We start from the raw sequence: 21,266 nt of genomic DNA on the forward strand, positions 1-21,266 counted from the left end.
ACCCTCCAGTTAGCAAGCCCAAAGCTAAGATCTGATAAGAGGAACTTAGTAGTAAAAATGCCTGTGAGAGAAAGCAAACCAGACCCGGGAGAGACATGGTGACTCCTGGATTATGTAGCAGTGTTGACTCACATGAAACAGACAATTCAGGACAAGGAAGGCTAGCTGAGGCTGCCATGCAGTTCTGAGAATTGTTCAGTGTCTTTTAGGGAACTGCAAAGTCAGTGTCACTCATCAGAGGAGTCCCATGTCATTGAGAAAGGAGTATGCCTCGTGTCTATATTGCATTTAGTCATCGACTGGAAGTAGCCCTATGGAGATACAGACTTGGCAGGCAGGGAACAGTGACCTTTGCATCACCGAAGGTGGGGGCTTCAGTCAACAGAGCTCCCCTCTGGAGGAATGGCAGCCTGTCTGGCTATAACACTGAGGAAAAGTGAAGTGATCTGCTTTGCTCCTGCAGAGTCCAAGATGGCCATTCTAGTTTCTTTCTGGTTAAATTGGTGAATTCTTTTTCCAGATTTTGTCATGGGTGCCCACAGTTGCTCATGCTTTTACATGGTGGTTTTGAGAATGGCTGCATAGATAAAAGGAGGTTAAAAGAAAGGATAGAAAATGCTGGTGTGTGTGTGTGTGTGTGTGTGTGTGTGTGTGTGTGTGTGTGTGTGTGTGTTTAGGTTCAACAGAAAGCAAATTCTCTGGCCCATTGCTGTGTATTTGATTGGCGAGAAGAGGGATAAATCCTGGGACTCCTTAATCTCTGATTTAGCAAAGAGGAAACTAGCTATAAATGAGAGAGACCAGGGCCACTAAGTGACCCTGAAGTACAAGGTACTGTGTAGTTACAGGCTCCTCCCTCTGATGCTGCATTAATGCATCAGGTGGCTTGGAAGAGTCTCCAGTTTTACATATATCCATGCTACTTCCACCTGTGAGAAACCTGAGGCCTCCAGCCATAGCTTCACAGAGAAATTCAATGTCCCAGGTCAACCTTGCATGGACTCCTTTTGGCCTATAATAGACTACAGTCTTCCTCCTTTAATTTCTTTCTCACTTTACACAGAAGAAATGGAGATAGGGATGATTGACCCCATGGAGTGCTGGTGAGAATAAATCTCCAAGTGAGCACTTTGTTGTGAGTTAAATGCCATAAAATGTTCAATATAATGGCTGATTATTTTTCTTTAATCTTAAATGGATACCTAGAATGGGGAAGTCCCATCCTGGAAGAAGAAATTAATTATCTCAGAGAGAGTTTAATGGCTGCTCTGCAAATGAGTTGGAGGGAGTTAAACCTCAGAATGGGAAAGATTGGAGAAAAGTGAAATGAGATGTGTATTACATTTAGATAAACACAATTATACGCAACTGTGTATGTGTATGACCTGCATGCTGCTGCATGCGATAATATTGGTGCACTTGACATCCTTGTGGACAGAAGGCTGTGCTTAAGCTATTCTCCAGGTACATGCTGGGGGCATGCATGGAACTAGCTGCTACTCAGATTCTCAGCTAGAGCAGTGGAAAGGGCACAGGGACAGATTAGGCAGCCCAGGACCAGTTCTGGTCATTCACTAATCATGTATCAGACAACTCTAGCTCTCTGGGTTTCCTAGCTTCAGCTGGAGGCAGGAAGATAGTCCCAGAGTCTGGCGAAGTCCCCTGACCTGCTTACTGTGAGGTGGGGGCAGTTGCCACAGGATCAGTGGCAGGCAGTATCAGAGCATCGGAGACTGAGCCTGCTACCATTCAGGTATTTGTGTCTGATGAAAACACAAAATCTCTTTGAACTCCTTCTGTAGACAGAATGAGTCGACCCAGTTCCCTCTTAGTCTTTTAGATCCTATTCTGTACATCAGAGTCATCTTGAGATCAAATGCAAGGAGGCGGGGTGTCTCTAATCTCTGGGTGGCCTTGGCAGTGAACAAAGCCAGCTGGCCTGGGCCTGACCTTGCAGAAGGACAGATGTGTAGAGACCACTGGTAATGCCCAATTAATTCCTGTTGGCATGTTTTATTTCAAATGCAAAGCACTGTTGGGATTAATATAAATGCTACCAGTTACTGGGGTGCACTACGTTAATAATTTCTTCCCCCTTGCATGATCCTATAATACTCCTCAAACTCAGCGGATAAATACTAAGCCCTCCTCTGGGTGATACTAGATGCGATGTGTACTGCTACACAAACTAAAGTAAGCTTCCTTTTCCCCCTTTGTCCCTCTTCTCTGCCCTCGCCCCTGCCCCTTGCAGGTGATCCTGATCCTGACCAAGCTGTATGACTTCAACCTGGGGAGTGTGACTGAGAGTTCTCTGTGGAGGTAAGTGGATTAGACCGTCTTAAAGCTGCCCTGGATGGTTTGGCTGGGGAGAAACATGAGCTGAACAACCGAGAAGTCTGTTTCAGAAGGAATATAGGACTTGTACCTCTGGTGCCCTAGGTGGGAGCAAGCTGGGGATGGAAAATGGGCCTGATGCTCCTTAGGCTTTGCCTGTTGTCCATCTGCCTTGGTGCTTTGCTGCTTCTGCAGGCCTCCAGGGTCTAATTCTACTTGGTGAATCAGGGGCTGGTCAGAAATGGAGGAGGGAGATTCCTTAACAAGTGGAGATCCTTGCCTTGGGGGGACTACTGCTGGAGCAAGGGGTTCTTGCTGTGGGTGTGGATCTGGCCCCGGTGTCACTGCACTTGGAATGTGCCACAGTTTCCAAGAAGCAGTGGCTATGTAGACAGAACAGATTCATATCTGCATGGTGGCTTTCATGGTGCCTGTTAGGGTTTGCCTTTGTGAACCCTTCTTCCTATAGAATGATACTAATTTATTTTGTATTATATAACAAAATATTATAATGGGCAAAAAGACCAATATCTTAATAACCTATTTTAAAGCATAGTTTTCAGCTTCAAAGTTGATTTCCCTATTTTTATTTTAAATGAAGTTAAACCATAAGGCTCTTGAAAGTTTTGTGAATTGAATGCACTGTTCGCCTTGTGCCTAAGAGGGTAAGAAGGCATCCTGGTGACAGTCTTGGGGCTCAGGGGGCATGGTGGAGAAGGGTTGGTCAGCATGGATAAGGGGACTTTGATTTACCTATGGTGCTAGGAGTTCCTCTGGACAGGGAACACCTGTGTGCAAGCCTGTTGTGGAATGTTGGTGTACACTGTACAGATGTGTCTCTGCCTAAGGCACCTTCTGATTGGTTTAATAACGAGTTGAATGGCCAGTCGCCAGGCAGGAGAGGTTAGGTGGGATTTCTGGGGAGCGAGAGGAAGAGGAGGATGAATCTAGGTGTGTGGATTTCATCAGGGACTCTGAAGAAGTCAGAGATATGGTACAGAACAGGTAACTGAGCCATGTGGCAGAATGTGGATTAAAAGGGACAGGTTGATTTAAGTTATAAGAGCTAGTTGGAAAAAATCCTAAGTTAAGGCCCAGCTTTCATAATTAACAATTTTGCTAGGCCATTATTTGTGTGCTGGTAGTCCAAAGATAGCCTGACAAGAAAGCTCGCTACACAAACCGTTAGGCACCCTTTCACACCTTGCACACTCACAAGCACATTGGCATGCACTCACACATTGGGCAATAGCAAGTGTCCCCAGCTGCTGTGACTTGGTTCCTTGTGCTGTGTGCTTACTGCTGAATGCCTGGAGACCTTGTGCATTTCCTTTCATTTTCTCTGTCGACTGTCAGGTTTAGGGAGGATCCTTCCCCTAAAGGCCACTTACCTGGCTGCAGCACTGCCCAGTGCCATGTCCTGGGGTTCCCTGGGTCTTGTTGCAGGGAACCTGGAGTATGAGATGCCTCATTATCTGGCCTGCGTGCTTGTTGAGGGCTAGTTAGAGCAGATCTCATTGAATAGGGTGTTAGCTAAGTTAAGGTTTTGGGGCTAACTTATCAGATGGTAGAGGCTTGCCTCCCTTTGTATAGGTGTTCTCTACCAAATTTTGCTGCTCAGTAAAAGTCGGTGGAGGTATAAGCTATCACCATCTCTAGCAGATGAGAGATGGGCAAATTCCACTCACGCAGTATTGCCTTGGAACTAGAGCTCAGAAGGCTTTCCTAAAGCCCCCAAACAGAGATGCTGCATGGCACTATAAGCCTCATTCCTGTGCAGTCGGTTTGGTCCAATCACGAAAGCAGCCAGTAAATCCTGGCCTTACGTTTAAGAACATCTATGACTGACACTTCATGTTTTAGAAAAGGTTTGGCTAGTTCCAAGAATGTGGCCCAGCTGCTTGATGACACAGTCTCTGAAGTAGTGAAGTTTTCCCTGAGGCGAGAGTTGCTGAGTTCTATGGTGGATGCATATACAACCAAGTACCTCCAGCATGCTGCCCATCCAATTGCTAGAGTTTAAGTGTGGGTTTGCTCACTGAGTGAACTCAGTAACTCACCTTTAGATGCTTTACTTAGCCTCTGTGTATTAGTTCCTGGGGCTACCACAACAAATGACCCCTCATGAGTGGCTTAAAGGAGCTAACATGTCTCTCTTAGTTTCATCGTCTGGAAGCCTGAGTTCAGGGTAGGACTAGGACATCACTCTCCCCTGGAAGCTTTAGGCAGGAAAGTTTTACCTCTTTCCATGTTTGGAGGCCACTCACAGACCTCCTAATTGCATCCCTCCAATCTTGCCTTCATCTTCCCCATGTTCTCCTAGGTCAATGCCCCATCCCGGCATCCCTGACCATGGGTTTGTGGTTAGATCAAGGCTCCACTTGGATAATTCAGGGTGATTTTATTTCAAGATCCATAGTGGCATTAGCAAAGATGCTTTTTTGAAAATATAGTCCTGTAGTGCAATGTAAGGATCAGAACTGAGTACATGCTTTATCACACTCCACCCCTCAATTCCACACCAACCTCTAAGACCCATTTTCCTTCACAGAAGCTGGGGACAATATAGAACACACATGTGCTCTTGGTATGTTTTCCTTGTGGTTCCCCAAACACAAGTACCACACAGTTCCCTAGAGTGTCTATGATCAACTCCTTTCTGGTTTAGAATCCCAGGGTTCAGGGAGTGCCCCTCCTTCCCTTTCCTCTCTGCTTACATGCACCTCATCTGTGAGTCCTTTCCCTAGAATTTCACATTTCACTGCCTAGCCACCTTCTCCTTCCCAGTATTTAATCACTATTTGGCATGTTAAATATTTACTTATTGATTTATTTATTGCCCACAGACAACCACTGATGTCTAAACTTTGGAGAGAGGAAGGCTGGCTTATTTTTTTTTTTTTATTTTCAGTTAGTGCTATGCCCCCAGCACTCAAGAGGTGCTTAATACATGTTTGCTCAATGAATGAATTAGTGAGTGACTTGTAAGGATTAAATAATAAATGCAAAACCACTTAGGACAGTAGCTGGTGTAGGAAGCACTCACTTTGTTGTAATTATTAATGATTAGTAGAGCTCTGGGTGTTTGTAGAGGGTTTTCATTTCATTATTGACTTTTCATTTAGGGAAGCATTGATGTTGGAGCTTGTGTGAGGGAACTCCTAGGCCATCAAGGGGTATGTTCTGTGTCCTCTAGTTAGTAGTGACTTTTTAGCAGGAATTAAGGAGGGAGGAGAGTGTCCCAGATTATTGTTCCTTGGGCTCTTTTGGGGGTGTGATCAGAATATTGATGTCTACCTTGTTGAAGATAATTTTTTTTTTTTTTATGAACTAGCTTCTCTGGGCTTGTCTATAGGTGATGAGGGAGTCAAATATAAGGCAAAGAGCCAGATGGGGGAAGCATGGGGACCCATTGAGTTGACTGAAGGGGCACAGTCCCAGGTTGGTTCCTCCAGTACAGTTAACAGAAAACATATTCCATATGGTGTGACATTTTGAGGACTTACAGAGATTTATGGGTCTTTGCTAGTGGATAAATGTCAGATAAGGATGTATTTTTGTGTTAGATTTCAGGACTTTCACATGTTGATAAAACCCACCTTAGAAATTCAGTGCCAGAAAATGAATGAAAAAGACATCGCTCCTAAATTGTACAGGCCTTTGCAGGCTGGTTTGCTGGGGCCACTAGGAGACTTCTAACACTTCACTCTCTGCTACCTTCGTCCCTGAGCTTATCTCTCATTTCCTTTTCCTGTATTGATAATGACGAAAGACTTTACAGTTAGAGCCTAGAGCACTCTGATTTTCCTCCCTAACACAGTGGAAAGATAAAAAGAAACTAAATTAACCATGCACCCATTCAGCCTCTTGCTTTGGCTTAATATGCTTAAGCACATTGAAGATGAATTTGATGATCTGCGCGACAGGGAAACCCTGGAGTAGCTGATGTCTTGGCAAGATGACATCTCCTGCCAGATTTCAGTGTGATAGGATTATTTGCCCCCACAGGGTTAATAATTCAGAGGACCTCTACTTCTAAATATACAAAAAGATTGAAGGCATCCAATTGCACATCTGTTACTGTGTCCTTGTGGTATTCTTTCTGTAGTTCTTTGGTCTTGGTAAGCTGGAGGTGGCTGTAGTTTTTCTTCAGTAACACTAGGATGGCTATGTAAAGTCGCCATTTAGTGCAAGTGTCTGATGTTCTCAATCAAAGGACACAGTGCATATTGGAGTTCAAGTGCAAAGAATTGATGAATCAGGATTGACTTTTTTGAGGACACAGTGCTTCCCCTGAAAAATCTGGGTTATGACACTGAGATTAGGAGCTTCCCTGGTCTATGGTATGACATTTCCTCCAGTATTTTTGTTCTAAGTTGAAACTTCACTAGAGGCAACTATACTAATTCTGTCTTCCCCTTCCTGACTCATTTGGTGTGTAGGTACTGTAGACTGATAAAAAAAGGGACTCTCTGTGCAATCCACATGTGGCAATACTTCTGTGACATCTCTATGTACCTCTGCACACATGGGTACCCTTGCCTCATTGGGGGCATTTAAAGTCCTCATTTAGAAAAGTTAAACTCTCAAAAGGCCAGTTAACCCACTATGGGACTTTGGAGTCTTTGGTTCTAAATATATATGCCATGGCCAAGAGTTATGTTTTGATTGACAGATGGCTTGTTGGGCTTGCCCATCGCAAGTGTAGTCTCCGACAGTGGTCCGTGAGGGCTTAACCTGAGATAAAAATACATTGTTCGAGTAAAATCTTCACACACGTGGGGTCTCCACAAGCCTGGGGGCTCCACAGCTGTGGTTTCCTGTAGAAGCTTTTTTACAGGTTATTGAGTTAGAAGTCCTCAGAGAGTTTACGTGAATATGTAGTTATCTAGGCATAAAAGAGCCAAGAATAAGTAAGTAAATATCCTTCACACATTTGGTGGACATTTGATCTTTCTCTTTCTCTTCTCTTGCTTTATTTCAACTACCACCTTGCAGAATGGGAGGTACTATCTTCATAGAAAAGCTACTAGACTACAGTTTTGTCTCCTGGATGTCTGCCTTCTGGGTACCTAGAACAATGAGGGTTCCTCGTTAGGATGCTTATGGAGAAAGATTGATTGTTAAGTACATCCTGCTGGAATCCCTTACATCCCTGGGTTGAATGTTCCTTCTCTGCTCACGGTCAGCTTTGCATCCTTATATTTCACTGATGATTTGTCCTCAGACTATGAACTTCTCTGGTCAGGACCATGTGCCTTAGGTGTTTATTGATTTGCCTTGCATAAATATTTAAATTGCATCTTATAAAGGCGTAGCTAGCCATATAGCGCTTCCAGGAGCCACTAGCCAAACCTCACCCCTTGCCATCCCTTTCTTTGTATTGAGTTGTCTTATTCTCTTGCCTCTTGGGAATCTGTGGCTTTTCATCTGCTTCACAAGCAGTTGTCTGGACCATTTATTTCCTCTCTAATTGTTCTGTCAGTGACCTTTCTCAGGGATGCTGCTTTTTAAATATAAAATGGAGACCTTTTGGATTTATTAATTTTCTGTTTGCCAAGAAAACCCTGACGATAATTGCTAAGACTTCCCAGAAGTTATTAGTTTACAAATTTTAATGACACTCATGATTTATTTATATGCTTCCCTCTTTCTACAGCTGTACACCCCAATTCCTTAGTGGAATTCCTGCTGAATCTTGGTGAATTAATGGGAACAAAACTGAAGATTGAAATGACATATTTTTTTCACTGGGCTATTAATTAAAAGCTTTCTGTCCTATTTGTTAGGCTCTTCACATGTGAGGTTCCAAAGGCTAGGCTGATGTAGGAAGAATGTGAAATCTTTTCCATAGAACTGGGACCTTCTCCTATTTTCTTTCAGTGGTAATGAATTTGAAGAAAATCCTGAATGGGTCACAGACCATTCAATAGAACAGGTACTAGTTGAGCATACATCATGTCAGTAGCCCCAAACCCATTGCTGGGAGATGCAGAATCAGATGTTATGATTGCTATCCTCAAGGAATGTTTAGTTTGGTTGAAAGATGCGATGTTTGTACATAGGAAACTGAAGCAGGTATGTGCAAGAATATGTGTGCATACATGAAATATAGTGCCTTTTTCAGTGAGTGAGTCTGCTCCAGAAACATTTAAGTTTTACCCAGCTCTTTCCATAAATAATGTACAACAGTTGTAGGATGAACTGGAGAAAAGATTGGTATGACACAGATATGTTATTTTGTTAGATTTAATTAAAAAGTATGCCTATGTGTTTGTGTGATGTGTGCATATACTCATATGTACATGTGTGTATGTGAAGGTGTGTGTGCTCACCCCTACAGACTCATATGGAGACTAGAAGTTGATGTTATGTTGTCTTCTTTAATTGTTTTTCCACCTTAGTTTGTGAGACAACAATCTCTTTCTGAATCTGGAACTTGCTATTTCAGCAAGATTGGCTGGGCAGTGAGGGGCTGAGATATGATTACTTCTTGTCCTGGAGTGCTAGAGTTATAGGCCCATGCCACCATGTTAGACTTTTACATATGTGTTCTGGGGATCTGGGTACAGGTGTATTTTACTCACAGAGCCATCTCCCCAGCCTCTTAAAATTTGAAGTTAGTATACACAGAGATGCGTTTCATTATGGCATTTTGTATATATGTTTTGCTCTGTATTGTTATGTGTTATACTTTGTTCTAGTCATACCCCCTTTCCTAGTCCTCCCTGGTCCCTTCCTTTCTGCAATGGCTGCAATGGTCCTATTCTTTCACGGCCATTGAATTATCTTACCTTATCCTCCCACTGAGATGTCTTCCTTCCTTGCCATAGTCCCCTTTCTACATTCTTGACTACATATACATCCCTCCTCCACACACCCCCACATGCACACACATATACATATTTGTTTGTGTGTATATGTATATACTTACACACATGCATACATACATTTAAATCTGGATTTACATATGGAAGAAAGGAGGCAATATTTGTCTTTATGTATTTGACTTATTTCACTTGTCCTAATGATCTTCATCAACTTTCCTGCAAATGTAATGATTTCAGATTTCTTTATGGCTGGCTATAATTTCATTATAAACATGTACCACATTTTAAATCCATTCATATTATCTCTTAGGACATCTAGACTGCTTTCATTTCTTAGTTGTTGTGAACAGCAGTAAACATGCATGTGTAGGTATCTCTATAGTATGTTGACTTACAGTCCTTCAGATATATACCAAGAAGTGGGATAGCTGAGTCACATTGTAGTTCTATTTTTAGTGTGTTTGAGGAGCTTCCAAACTGACTCTACTAGTGGAGGTACCAGTTTACATTCTCATCAGTGGTATATAAGGGTTCCACATTCCCCACGATAAGTTTTCCATATTCACCAGCACTGTTTTCCTGTTGAATAAAAGTAAAACTTAGAGCTCCAGTAGGATTGAACATCTTTAGAGAAAAATGCATCCATTCCTTTATTGTCAGTAGAGGGGCAGAGCTAGGATTTTCAATGGATACCTAATTTGGGGATTCTCGGGTTACTTTTGTAAAATATACATAGAAAATAGCAGCAGGCAAGTAAATATTTGCCTGTAGCTTATGCAATCCTCCTATATATTTTAAAACATCTTTAGGTAGTTTATGATACCTCACGTGACAGAAATGCTATGGCAATGGTTATGCTATATAATCTAGGAAATAATGGTAATAAAAGGGTTGGTACTCATTCAATTTATACATAGATTTTGTTAAATATTTTTTGTTCTGTGGTTGGGTTAAACTTTCGATGGAGACCTGCAGAGGAAGGGCTTTATTTCCCATAGTTTTTTCTGGAGCTACTTGAAACTTAATGCAAAACTGGACTTACTGCAAAGAAGGATTTAATGTAAAACTTTGGCAATCCAGTCAACACTTGATGAAATGATCATTATTTGTTCATATGCTCTCAGCCCAAGCTTCCTCCAAGGTCCAGATGACAATGGTGGTGCCATTTTTAAGAGAAGAACTCCAGACTCCTAGAGATACAATGCCTGGCAATGATACATTGATATAGGATCACTTGATGGAGGGTTATCTGAGTCTTCTTTAGGTGCTTGACTGTTTTGGGCAAGCAGTGAAGGTGATTGTATTTCTTGATTTGGATGTGACAGATGGTGGCATTTGTGATGATGGTGGCAACACTGATTGTGATCATCTTGGGTACAAGATTCAAGGAATGAGTTCCTGTTCCCTCAAAAAAGTGTCTTTTAGAGAATCTTTTATTTATTTATTTATTTGATACAACATTTGGGGAAGCTACATCCATTGAAGTGATTTGCTATTCTTCATGTAAGTAACATGGGAGGTAGAGAGGGACCATGCATCATTTTCTAATGTGTTGTAGAATGTGTTTAAAAAATTAAGGTAGGCTTCTGTCTCGTCCACGGGATTCCAGTTTAGTAAGTATGAGTCGTACTCTGACATTTGATATTTTAAGGTCCCCCTCATTCATTCTGATCACCAGGTAAGGTTGGAAACTGCTGAGCTCTAAGAACATGTGGGTTCAAGGCCTGTCTCTGGCTCTAAGAAATACTCAGGCCATCCTTTAGTTCCAACTCGGAGTCTACACACTCTGCGTCTTGGGCTATCAAACAAGAGACACAGACACAATTTATGATACTCATTGGATCCTTCCCTGAGCTAACAATGTTAGACCTGCGTGCAGCCATCCTCATCCTTCTTAAGACTCCTGGTGGTTAAACTTTAATCCATGTGTCAGTAGCCTAACACACCCTGTTAACTTGCTGCTCACTCATGGATACTAGCCAGTTGCCAAGTATTAGCCAGAACACCTGCCCAAATGACTTAGCTTAGAGTCATTAAACAAAGAGTCCCCTATTCAGTTCTAAGATGCAGAAGAGAGAAGTTCATTCTGTGTCTTAGGTCATCAGACATTTTACTTTACTGAGGAATCCAGACCCAGGAACACCAATGAGGCAGATCTTGATTATGTTTAATGTTATTCCATTTATTATGAGAAAAAGCACCTTTTTATGTCCTGGTCTGTTTTCTTTTACTAGGCAGGACCCTGGCATGCATAAATCTTGATTTTTGTCCAGTGGCAGGAAGAATGTATTGCCTGCATCTGTTGATTGTTATTTTATGCTCTCTCCCCAAACGTACAATGCCAGTTTATCACAACCACAAATAACCCCAGCATTTGGAGAAGGGGTGTGGAATTCTCCTCAGCACTTTTCCCAGCCTGAGCTCCCTCTCATTTTCTCAGCAGTAGATTCATTAGCCTTCTAATGAAGTTAATAAGTGAGCAGACCAGACAGTCCCTTCTAAAATAACATTTATAAATGGATGCATTTGCCTACTCTCTAAGGTAGGCTTTAATTTATTTCCCTGCCAGATGTCCACATGTGTAAAACTATGATAGGTAGGCTCTTGGAAAGTGGTTTGAAGCCAAAAGTAGGGGGAAAAAGTTAAATTCACAGACAGCCTATTTATTTTCACATTTATAGGATAGTAGATATTATACACACCATTCCTGCTTCTATATATAACAACTATAAAGATTAGTCACGCTTTCACTGTTACCTGTCCATTGTTTGGTGGACAATTACTTTATTGGACATAGACAGTTCATGCCATTAGGAGGCTTCTGGCAGTTTCACCACAAAGATCACTGCCCTAGACACAATAAATTGATAAGAAGGTCTCCACTCTGTCACTTGTCAGTGAGGATTTTTTATTTTTAATTTTTAATTTTAGGAATCACAAGGTTTCAGGGGGAAGCATTTCATATCTTTCTGCTTCTTCCAAGCTTAATGTCCAAGTTCAAGCTAAAGTTGTCTTAAAATGCAATATAATTATATTTTTAAATGTTCTCTCTTTCAATGAATCTCTCAGATTTGAAAATCTGTGGTTGCTGCACACATGGATGCATGGCTCTTCTCACATTTATGGGAGGAATGTGAGTTTCATGTAATTGAATACTCCATTTCATAGATAGATAAACTAAGGCCATGAGGGGATTGACAGTCAGTAATTTCAGATTGAGACCCAAATCCAAGTCTTCCGGTTCTCAGTGGCTCCTTACTCTTGCTGTTGTATTAGCAATCATGCCTGGCTTTTCCTGCCCGATGCTGTTTTGTAAGAGATTGCTGGGTAAGGGATTCTTTGAGGACTAGAAACTGGTTTCCTTGGATATTTGTATGAATGATTTTCTCTTTAGGTGAATCATGAGAATCACCTGGGAAATTTAAGAAAAGTCAGTTTCCTGGGCCTCTTTCCAAACCCACTGAATCAATTTCTGGGGCCAAGGTCTAGGAACCCACAGTTTCAAAGATCTCTCTTCTTAATTAGTCACTGACCTATGAGCCTTCACGGCCATCTTAGCATCTAGAAGATTCATGAGAACTTGTTCTGGAGAATCGTTCCCCTGGCTCGTGAGCTTCCCTGTGCCCATTTTCCCTATGGCTGGCTCAGAGTGACAAGCAGAGACTTACAGCAGCCCATAGTTGCACCTTCGTCATTATAAATGACAGCCATTAATAATTGCAATGGGCTCTGGCACTTACTAATTAGCTCCCATTCTGTCAGCATCAGGCCTGTCTGATTGAGCAATTAACATTGATCTTGGAGAGCTCTGACATAGAGGCTGGTCACAGGCTCTGACTTCCACTTTGAGGTAAACCTTATGAGGGTAAGTTGGCAGCTGGGAGTCTAGTCTCCATGGGGAATCAGGTGACATTAAAATGGCTTTCTTTTCATAAAAGAGTTTTGGTTACAAGCAGAAAAAAATCACCCCCAACTTAAGTTAGATACTGTGTTTGTTGGAAGGAGACTATGACAGGTCAACATTTTGAAGAAGAGGAAAATAAAGTCTCATAAATGGCCAAGTGTCTGTTTCTCTAGGTGCCACAGCTGCTGAGTGTCTGGCTCTACTCTCTTGAACTGCCATCAGGTGACACCTGCCTTCTCTGTGGTTTAAGTTCTTGCATAGGAAGGATATCTGAAGGGACCAGTTGGGCTAGGTAGTCAAAGCAGAGGCAGTCTAGGGAGGGAACATTTCTAGTCCTGCCCTAGCTCTCTTGTCCATCTCTGCATAGCAAAATGGGAAACACCGCAACAAGAGTTCTGAGGTTATCAGAACACAGGCCTCAAGAGATGTCGCATGTGTTCTCCTGAATTCTTGTATAGAAGTGGCTTAAAACATGCAACATTTAAAAGACTATCTCTTCAATGATACCACTGATGTAAAAGGCTGTCAGTTATTTAATGTTGGGGAATATGCAAGGGGTTCCTCCCGAGGTTCTGATGGCTGGAGGTAACCAAGATGAAGCATGCTGTCAGCTCTAGAAAACTGTATTCATGCCGTTTGTTCTTGACCACTTCCCCCAGGACCATTGGTTGGCTTTAGCTAATACTTTGGTTTTGGTAGGTTTCTCAAAAGGTCAAGGAGTTAAAGCCTTGGTCTTCAGCCTGAGGCTTTTTGAGGAGATGGTGGAAATTTTAAGAAGTGGGGTCTGTAGGCTCAAGTGGCAGGTCTTTAGGTCACTGGTTATATGCCTAAGGGCACAGTGTGACAGTCACCATCTCCCCCCACCCCCTCCTTGCCTTTGTTCTGTAGATGAGGGTTTTGCTTCACCACATGCTTCTTGCCACAGTCTGAAAACAACATCCCCAGTGAGTCCTGTAGTGAAACCTTCAAAACCATGAATCAAACTAAGCCCCTCTCTTTATAAGTTAATCATCTCAGGCTTTCCATTATAGCAATAGAAACCTGACTGAGGTGGCCAGTGAGCATTTACCCAGTCTTGGTGCTGAATTTTCACATCTGTTCTTCTGGAGCAGAGGTTCTCAACCTTCCTAATGCTGCAATCCTTTAATACACTCTCTCATGTTGTGCTGACCCCCAACCATAAAATTATTTCATTGCTACTTTATCACTGAAATTTTGCTAGCTACAAATTGTAATGTAAATATCTGATGAGGGGTCCTTCGATCTTCAGAGGGGTCATGACCCACAGGTTGAGAACCACTGTTCTAACCAAACCTTAACAATCCACCACAGATGAAGGTGGTAAAATGGGCCACATTTATCATTCAAATTTTTGCTTTTTTTTTTACCCCTTGTAATAGTCTCCTTCTACCTTGCACTCACCCAGAGATGTAAGAATGCTCTTAATCATTCACAGATCCACCATGCCTCTTATGATGGATGAGGGTAGATGATTACATATTATTTAGATCTAGTTTTCCATTTTGCATACATCATACATCCCCCCTCTCATATTCTCTCTCATTGCATATGTGTGTGAACATGTGCATACATGTATGTGAACACAAGTATGGAGGAATAGCTTTGTCTCTCTACCTTTATAGCCAAGATATGGAAGTGTTCCATCAGTTCCAAGTTTCTATCTTGTAGCATATATTTAAAAAAATATGTGTGTATGTGTGTGCATATGCCTGTGTATATGTGTGCATGTGCATTTAGAGGTCTGAGGACAGATTGGAGGAGTCAGTTTTTTGTTACTGAGCCCTGGAAACCATTATTCCAGTCTGAATTTCTGTACTATTGCTTCGTAAAAGTTGTAGAATGTGGAACAAGGTAGTATGTAACACTTTGAGATTGGCCTTTTTTCACTTGCATGGATCCCTGGAGACCCATGCAGGGTGTGCATGTTAACAGTTTTTCCTTTTCCACACATTTATTCTTAGTGAATTTCTAGTCACTAGAAATATAAATGTGATGGTTTTTACATGTTGATTTTGTATCTGGTGATGTTCTCCAGTTTATTTGGCATTTGCTTTTAAACGCTTGCTGTACATTCAGCACTTGGTAAGGGCTTTCTGACTTCACCATGGGACAGAGTAATGTTCCACAGTGAGGGCTGAGCCTGGGATAATATGTGGTGCCTGACCATGCCTTTGTTAAGTTCATTTACTTAGACATACCATAGTTGGTATGTTTTTTAACTCTTTAGGGGCCCATCATCCAGCTTCCAAATAAATACAGAGACTTATTCTTACTTATGACTATCTGGCCTTACCTTGGCTTGTTTTTAGCCAGCTTTTCTAACTTAAATTATCCTATTTCTCTTTAACTATGCTTTGCCTGTGGGCTTTTTACTTTTTGTTAATCTATATATATATATATATTTCTTTCCTTCTTACTCTGGAGTATGGCTAACTGTGTGGCTGGGTGATTGTGCTCTGGTGTCCTCCTCTCCTTCTCCTTTTCTTGCTCCCTCATTCCTCTCCTGAGCCTAGATTTCTCCTCCTATTTATTCTCTCTGCCTGCCAGCCCAACCTATCCTTTCTCCTGTCTAACTAAGGATCATTCAGCTCTTTATTAGACCAATTGGGTGTTTTAGGCAGGCAAAGTAACACAGCTTTACAGAGTTAAACAAATGTAACATAAAAAAATGCAACACATCTTTATATCATCAAACAAATATTCCACAGCATGAATGAATGCAAAACATGTTAAGTTAATATTCCAGAACAATATACTATACAAATAAAGAAAAAAATGTCTAATATCCTTTAATTAAAACATAGATGAATGTAGAGATACACATAGGGAGTCTGAAAGCAGAGTTTTAATAGCAAGGTGAGTAAACAAAACTCATACATTCCATTTTAAAGAAATAATAAGTATATGTTTGTGTGTATATGTATATGGGTGAATGTGTGTATGTACACATGAGCATGAAGGACAGAGCTTAACATGCAGTGTTGTTACTCATGGACTGCCCATCTTGTTTGAGAAAGGATTGTTCTCTCTTTGGTTTGGAGCTCACTGAATAGTCTAGGCTGGCTAGCTAGAAAGCCCCGTGACTCCTCCTGTTTCCATTTCCACAGCATTGGGGTTGTAAATGCATTCCACCATGTCTTGTCTTCTTTTAAATTTATTTCTTTTCATTTTATGTGCATTAGTGTTTTGCCTGCATGTATGTTTGTGCAAGGGTATCGGGTCCCCTGGAACTGGAGTTACAGGCAGTTATGAGCTGCCATGTGGTGCTGGGAATTGAACCTGAGTCCTCTGGAAGAGCAGTCAGTGCTCTTAACTGCTGACCCATCTCTCCAGCCCCCATGTCTTATCTTTTAAAGTAGGCTCTGGAGATCAAACTCAGGTCATCTGTCTTGCACAGCCAGCCCTTTACCAGCCAAGCTGTCTCTCCAGCCAAATGATTATGCTATAGATTTGTTCTAACTTGGGGAGATCAGAGGGCAATTAGTTGAGGAACCATGTGTGGAGGGAGCATTGATTGGAAGTCAGACTCTGGTGGGTGATATGAAGGATGAACGTTCTAGAGAAATGCAAGGTTCAATTTAGGAGTAGAGAAAGACCAAAAAGCATTGACCAAATCAGGAGGCCAGTATAGTTGACATGTGGATGAAGTTTTGGGAAAGGCAACCATGACAGAAGATTGACAGGAAGTAAAAATCACATTGTGGAAACTTCAGTGCCTGGTTGTGGAGTTTAGATATTTTTCTGTGGATAAAGTGGAAGAAGAAAAACTCTGTGGACTAAGACAGGACAGCAGAAGAATAACTCAGGCAAGTGATTTGGTGTAGGGAGGAGTTGTCCACTAGAGGGACCAGTTCAGAGACCTGTGCCATCCTTACTTATTCATTGATTGAATTATTCATTTCATGCCTTTGCTTACTTATTTGTCAAGCCCTGCATCGTGTGCAGTGATCTGGCATAATGCACAAGGAATGAGAAGGCCAGAAGATGAAGTCTGAGGCTCCCTTCTTGAGGGCAACTAGAAACTTCATTTTTCACTAGAACTTGTTGCTGTCTATTGTATAAGTGCAGATTCTAAATTCTTAAGCCCAGGTGAGCTGACTGGCCTCAGTGAGTCTTACCTGGTGAGTGGCCACTGGAGACCAGGCTTCATTGGCTTCCTGTTCTTAGATAAAGGTCAGACATCAAGACTGAAAGCATTACGTGTGGGTTTTCTGGGGGATACTGGGCCTCTTTTAGTACATGATACAGAGGATACAGAAGTAGCATGAATCCTTCAACTTAGTCCATTTCCTTCCTTAAGTGTGCTTCCTGTGGGGACATGGGATGTGATGGTGGATGGAGTAGGGGGGCAGTGATGAAGGAAATCCTGATTCTGATTTGTTCTGATGCTTTTGTCTTTTTATCTTTCTGAAATAATGTCTGCCAAAATTCCCATAGTCTTGAGAACTGAGAATGCTATAAAAGGTTTGTTTTTGTTAACTAGGAAGAAGCAATGAATTTCTTAAGTTCTTCTTTCTTCCTTTGTAGGTATTGAAATTTTTATATAATTCTACTTATAAAAATAATTTCCCAGAGCTTGATAAATGAAGAGTGCCCTTAAGAATCCTTGCTGTGTAAATCCTGTTCAAACTGTAGTGAAGTTTTGGCATATGCATAACTATATGTACCTTTACCTGTGTACTTTCACATAATTGAGATCATCTTGTATAACCAGTTTTCTCCTATTTTATATAAAGTTTGACTAAGCATTTTTCTCCATTATTCAAAGTGTTTTCCAAACACATGCTTAATGTTTGTGGAATAAGGTATTATATTGCTCTTCCATAATTTACTTAACTGTTTATTCTTCTATTTTTGGAGATTTAGGTTGCTTTCATTTTTCTCTATTTAAAAAGTGTTCTAATGCATACCTAGGTGCATAAATCTTTGTTCTTCTGCATTTTGAATTCTTTCTTTAGGATAGCCTTCTGGAGGAGAAACTCCAAGACTCAGCACATGCTGTCAAACTGGTTTTGAGCAAGGTACATTTTGGAAATTTTTTGGCTAGAAAAGCCAAACTCTGAGATTCAGAGATAAGCACTGCACCAGTCTGCAGTGTGTGCAGACCTGAGGGAGGTTTCTATTTATTGCATGATTTAGGGTAATTTGTGTACCTAAAGGTTTTGTGGCATTATTGGCAAAAGTCCTAATATAATCATTATATTTGAAAGGATGCATTTCCAGATTTAAGGGATATGCATGCCTCCTGCCAACTGAGCATGTCCAGATCCATTAAGTTTGAAAAATGAAAACAACAATGACATCATCAACAACAACAATAATCATAACAATACTTGTCATAATTATTGGTAACTATGTACCAGGTGGTTACTGGAATGGTATCCATATGCTTAGTTGATTTTTTTCATAAACCAGTGGGGACAATACTATTACCATCCTTATTCTGCAGTGGAGCAGTCTCAAGGCTGCAGAGTTGAACTAATTTTCCCGCTTAGGAGGGTGTAGAGTTATAATTTGATCTTAATCCATTCATCCTAGGGCCTATGCATTTGAACCTACTCTAGATAGCCCTGCTTGGTTGAAGGTTGCTGTCGGTATCCCCAGAAATCTGAGATATATGATTTTCTTAGTGTAAGAGCCTGATGGACTGGCTTATGTGAAGGGTCAAGGCATTGAAGGAAGTTTTCTTGAGTTGGACCTGTGATGTTTTCATTTCCAAGCACTGTTAAAGTATCATCAAGAGAGTGATGCAGATGCTCTGGCCTCTTTGTTTTTGTTTTTTGTTTTTTGTTTTTTTTTGAGTTTGAAAAGGTCTCAACCCCTTAACTCTCTTAGCAGCCTCTGAGATACCCATGGAAAAGGAGCCTATGTGTTTTGCACCCATTTTGTATGTGATTTGTACACTCTTTGAGAGTTGCTGTTACATAAAAGTGTGCACTTTGGTGCATATTACCTGGGTTCAAAACCCAGCTCTACCATTTCCTAGCTGTCAGATTTGGCCAGGAAAGCTCCTCTTCCCTTCAGTTTATCACTGGAGTGTTCTTGATGGTAGTACCTGGCTAGGCAGCTGAGAGGATGCCCTGAAGGCAGGGGGTAAGGTGTTTGGAGTAGTGCTTTGTACGTGTTTGCTTCAGTTTCTGCCAGAATTTCTCAGCCTGTCCTAATCCCTGTGTTGGAGTCTCATGTCTGCCAGGGCTTAGTTCATATTTCCTTGGTGTAAGTAGTAAAAACTCATGGACTACCTCCTTAGACCTGGCCTTTTGATGGCTCTCTTTAATATGGAGGTGGCACAGACTATGTATTTCCTGAAATGAGTGAAGGGTAGCCACAGACTTTGCAAGCCAGTGAAATGGCCCCACTATACTCAGCAGGTAGGTCAGGGGAGACCTCTCCAGGGTAATTAGTGTGTGGAGGTCATGCAGCATGCTGGCATATGGTGGGTGGCTTCAGTGGCAAAAATGTCTGCTTCATGGTTCTGGAAGATGGAAGTTCAAATTCCAGGTGTCAGAGTGCCCTCTTCTCAAACTATCATTTTCTTCTCTGTCCCCAGCCCTAGAACCAGCAGACAATCTGTGGGATTCCTCAGACTGTAGAAGCATCACCTTCTTGCTGTCTTCATTTCCTTCCTCCTGGCTCTATCTCAGTGTCTCTCTTTGTACCATTTGTTCTAAATCAGTGGCCTGTTCTACTCCAGTACACTCTGGTATTAATATCCTGGCATAAAGTTTGTTTCCAAGTAAGGTAAAAAATTGTGAACTTCTGGGAAGAAGATGTCACCATAGTAATTTTTTTTTTTGAGTTCAAGCCATAACTTAGAAGAAATGCTCATAATTGTTGCTGATGAGGAAGTTAACTTAAGCTGCAGAATTGTGGAAAAGATTCTAAGCAAGGTTATGAAAAGCCCCCATGGCACATGGGAAATAGACTTTCCTGGGAGCCAGATTGAGCCAGTCAATGAGGGGAGAGGTCCATGGAGATGAGGGAAGGCATAAACCAAGCCCTTTGATATCTTGTCAGTCATATTCAACAAGTTGGTTATATTTGGTTGAGATGATGAACAGTTAAAGAACTTTATACAAAATTTTACTTCATTAAATTTTTATTTTTGAGACTGGAATATACTTTCTTCTGTTTTGTTGTCTACTTGAATGTATTTTTTTTTTCATGAATTCTCCATAGCTACATTTGTGACTTTCCCTCTTATCATAATGTCCATGCTTTAAATATGATATATAAACGGAAAGTCTTGCTGAATTGGATGCCATTACTTCCCTCACTCTGTTCATATATCTGTTATTATAGTTTTCTTTTCCATAAAGTAGTTGTTTTACAGTTTGTAAATAACCAAGTCGACTAAATCTTTACTTAAGGAATTGCATTCTCAGTCTTAAATTTCTGTGATTTGAGAGTTTTCACCTTTTAAACCTGTTCTTATGTCACACACAGCACATCCCTACAGTAGATGGAAAATGCATGCTAGAATTGTTGAATAACCTGTGATATTCATTTGGGGAAACACCTGCTTGTTTTGTGCTCTCCTCCATTGCTCTCCAAACCTTCTGAAGCAGGTGTTCTCGTGCCTTTCCATTTACTGGATGAGGAAGCTGAGATTTCAATGCAGGGGCCATCTGTAGGCCATAAAGGTGGACTTGGGATATTAACCAAGATGACAGAACTATGGCCCACTTACAACCAGAGAAATCCTTAATCGGTAACTTTGGTTGATTTCTTCAAGTGGTCTCTAGTCCATTCTTGTCACTTCAAATCTAGGTACCAACTCTCAGATGGGGACTAAGAAGTTCTAAGGAGAGCAAATCCTTCCTCAGAATTGCTGTCTATCATCCCCACCTTTATTGATGCCATGACCTGTATGGGAACTTCATTTCTTCTTTGAGCAGTTTTAGCACCCAGTGTTTATTCCCTTTTCCTGCATACTTCCTTGAACACTTCAGTCCAACCCTCTCCCTTCTTTGTGGTTTTCGTCCCATTCACTTGTTACTTGGCCTGACCTGTGAAGTCTCTTAAGGCCACCTTATCACCTAAATGTGCACTTCACATGCCATCAGTGTGTAGAAATATCTCTTGGGACAGTCAGAAGAGGAGGATGTATTTGAATCTCCTTGGCCTTGAGATTAAGAGCCTGTTGAAAGCCTGTCTGGGCCTGGCAGCCTTTCCAT

The 21,266-nt window shown here is 41.4% G+C and overlaps 1 protein-coding gene across 1 annotated transcript in view; it reads left to right on the plus strand.

The window, feature by feature from the left end:
- Nucleotides 1-21,266, plus strand: part of Sorcs3 (sortilin related VPS10 domain containing receptor 3) — a 624,861-nt gene that overhangs the window by 181,337 nt on the left and 422,258 nt on the right. The window contains 1 exon segment of the mRNA XM_036172085.1: nt 2,252-2,319. Coding sequence (XP_036027978.1) covers nt 2,252-2,319 — 68 coding nt within the window.

The sequence above is a fragment of the Onychomys torridus genome, chromosome 1 (genome assembly GCF_903995425.1).
Source record: "Onychomys torridus chromosome 1, mOncTor1.1, whole genome shotgun sequence".
NCBI classification, from domain to species: domain Eukaryota; kingdom Metazoa; phylum Chordata; class Mammalia; order Rodentia; family Cricetidae; genus Onychomys; species Onychomys torridus.